The 2,141-nt window shown below is 51.1% G+C and overlaps 1 protein-coding gene across 1 annotated transcript; it reads left to right on the plus strand.

The window, feature by feature from the left end:
• Window positions 1-1,154: 1,154 nt before the first annotated feature.
• PG986_008906 (uncharacterized protein) lies at window positions 1,155-1,884 on the plus strand (the record flags this gene model as incomplete). The annotated part of the gene is made up of 2 exons (XM_066845128.1): window positions 1,155-1,293; window positions 1,583-1,884. 2 exons carry the CDS (start codon window positions 1,155-1,157, stop codon window positions 1,882-1,884), a joined length of 441 nt encoding a protein of 146 aa, XP_066697526.1.
• Window positions 1,885-2,141: the final 257 nt, after the last annotated feature.

Below are 2,141 nucleotides of genomic sequence, written 5' to 3' on the forward strand. Positions count from 1 at the left end.
GATGTTTTTGGATTCTCGCGTCGGCGATGGTGGGTGTTGGATTACCCATGTCTAGTTATTTACTTCTATACCTGGCATAGCTCTGTATATATCTTTGGGGTTTTGCTGCGATGTATTGAATGAATCGAAGACTTTCTACAATCAATGTCACAGGTCGCGGTATCGTACGTGTAGTAGGCTCTGGTGTCTTTGATATGTTTATCCTCCCTAATATAATACATCAATCTGAGTAGACGAGTCATCAACACCTTCCTGCCTTTCTACGCTGTTACATATATATCCATTCATGTTCTGGTAGTCTTACATCGGCGTTACTCATGACACGAGATACCGGCTTCCTCAGTGAGTAAGCATGTATCTTCTTTTCGCATCCGCCGGGTTTTCTGATAATCGAGCATCATGTCAGCTTAGCTCAGCATCCAATTCTTACTTCCATCCCTCCAGGAATGTTCCGATCATGATGCTGGCAGGATAGTAAGTATCACGGATTATTATTCGCCGAGGCGCGCTGACAGGATGTCTCTGGTCAGGCAGCCTCGGATGATGATTATCTGAAGCATGTGGCAACCACCGTGTGTGAGTGAGTAAATACATATATGCGAGTGATCATTAGTTCGTATCTACACTTTCAAGAAAGGGTGGGTGGGTGCCGGCCCTCCCTTTCCGGGGTCGGGGGTCGAGGGTCGGGGGCACAGACAGCTGCGATTCGCAATGGGAGGCAACCGGCTGTTGGTCATTCATCATCGCGTCCTGCACCGCCGGGGCGTCGTCTTTAGCCACGCAATCAAGCGCACACCCCTTTCGCCTCTTCTTCGCGATAGAGTGGGCGCCACACGATATGTCTGTCAGATGTGTGCGCGTGTGTGATCCGAGCCGGACCACTCCTGCCTATCACGATGGGATATGGGTGTCTGGGAAACGTAACCAGCCCTCTTTCGCATACGAACTTGAGTCTTGACAAGAAGGTGGTTTTACACTGTTACTAAAGCCCCCCCCTTCCCACATGATCCGTGACTCCCTGCGAAGACGCGTACCCAGCGGCGCGAATAGGTCATGTCAGATCTTATCTCATGTTACATACTTAGAGATGGTATGGATGTAGTGGATGTCAAGTCAGCCGCATCGCCGTCTGACCAGCTCGACCTTGCCTTACGATGGGTGTCGTCGACATCCGCACTCTTGTCGTCTCTGAGTGGGCTGCTGTTGAACACGTCAGGAGTTGCTACTCACTTGCTCACATGCCTAATAGGCTCTTTTGGTTTCTATTCGATATGATGACTGATATTGGTAAAGGTACGTCTCAATGGGGTGAATCTTCTAAGCGTGTACCAACTCATCTCCTGCGGCGAATATCCATCCATGCACTGGAAACCCTCGAGCTAAAACGTACGCCTGGGTTTAGATGGCATAGATACAGGCATAGTCGAGGAAATACAAGTCGTACTGTCCACTTCCGCTCCACTCGAGGTTATGGTTCCGGAACAGACATGTACTTAATCCACGCAATGTTTCGATATAGCCGTAGGACCCAAGAAAAGTATATCCCCAGATTTGAATTCGACATGAGTGCGGTACCGTTCAGACACCTTTTCCCGATGGCCAGCAGACTGCCAATATAGGACACCGAACAATCCACTTTGGACATATCTACATCGTATATCCAGCATTGAAACTGTATACACAACGCCCTCCACGAAGCGATTCGTCGCGGCCCTCGTTACGGCCCTCGCAGTGGCCACCGGTGCCATGGCAGGGCCCGTCGCGCCAGGTATCACTACCACACCACAAGTACCTGCCGCGCATCCCTCCACCACGGAAGACGACGCCGCCCCCGTCGCGGGACGAGCGGGACGCAGCAGTACTACAACCCAGCAAGCCCCATGACCAAATATCGCGGAAGCACCATGTCCGCCGTCCGTTCTCGAAGGAAGAAGAGACGAAGCACGTGGACGGAGGAGCGAGTTCTTCTTCTGAGGCCGGCAGGGACGGGAACTATGCTATACTACGGCCTCGACGCGCGCGAGGAAGATATTTCAGAAGTACTCCATAATATACTTTGCACTAAAAATCAATATTGGGTGCCAAAGTCCAGAGAGTCTTGTATCTGCAGCGTATCCCCTTGAGGGCGACAACGCTGCCTT

Source organism: Apiospora aurea (genome assembly GCF_038362705.1).
Source record: "Apiospora aurea strain CBS 24483 chromosome Unknown utg000006l_segment0_segment0, whole genome shotgun sequence".
Classification (NCBI taxonomy): domain Eukaryota; kingdom Fungi; phylum Ascomycota; class Sordariomycetes; order Amphisphaeriales; family Apiosporaceae; genus Apiospora; species Apiospora aurea.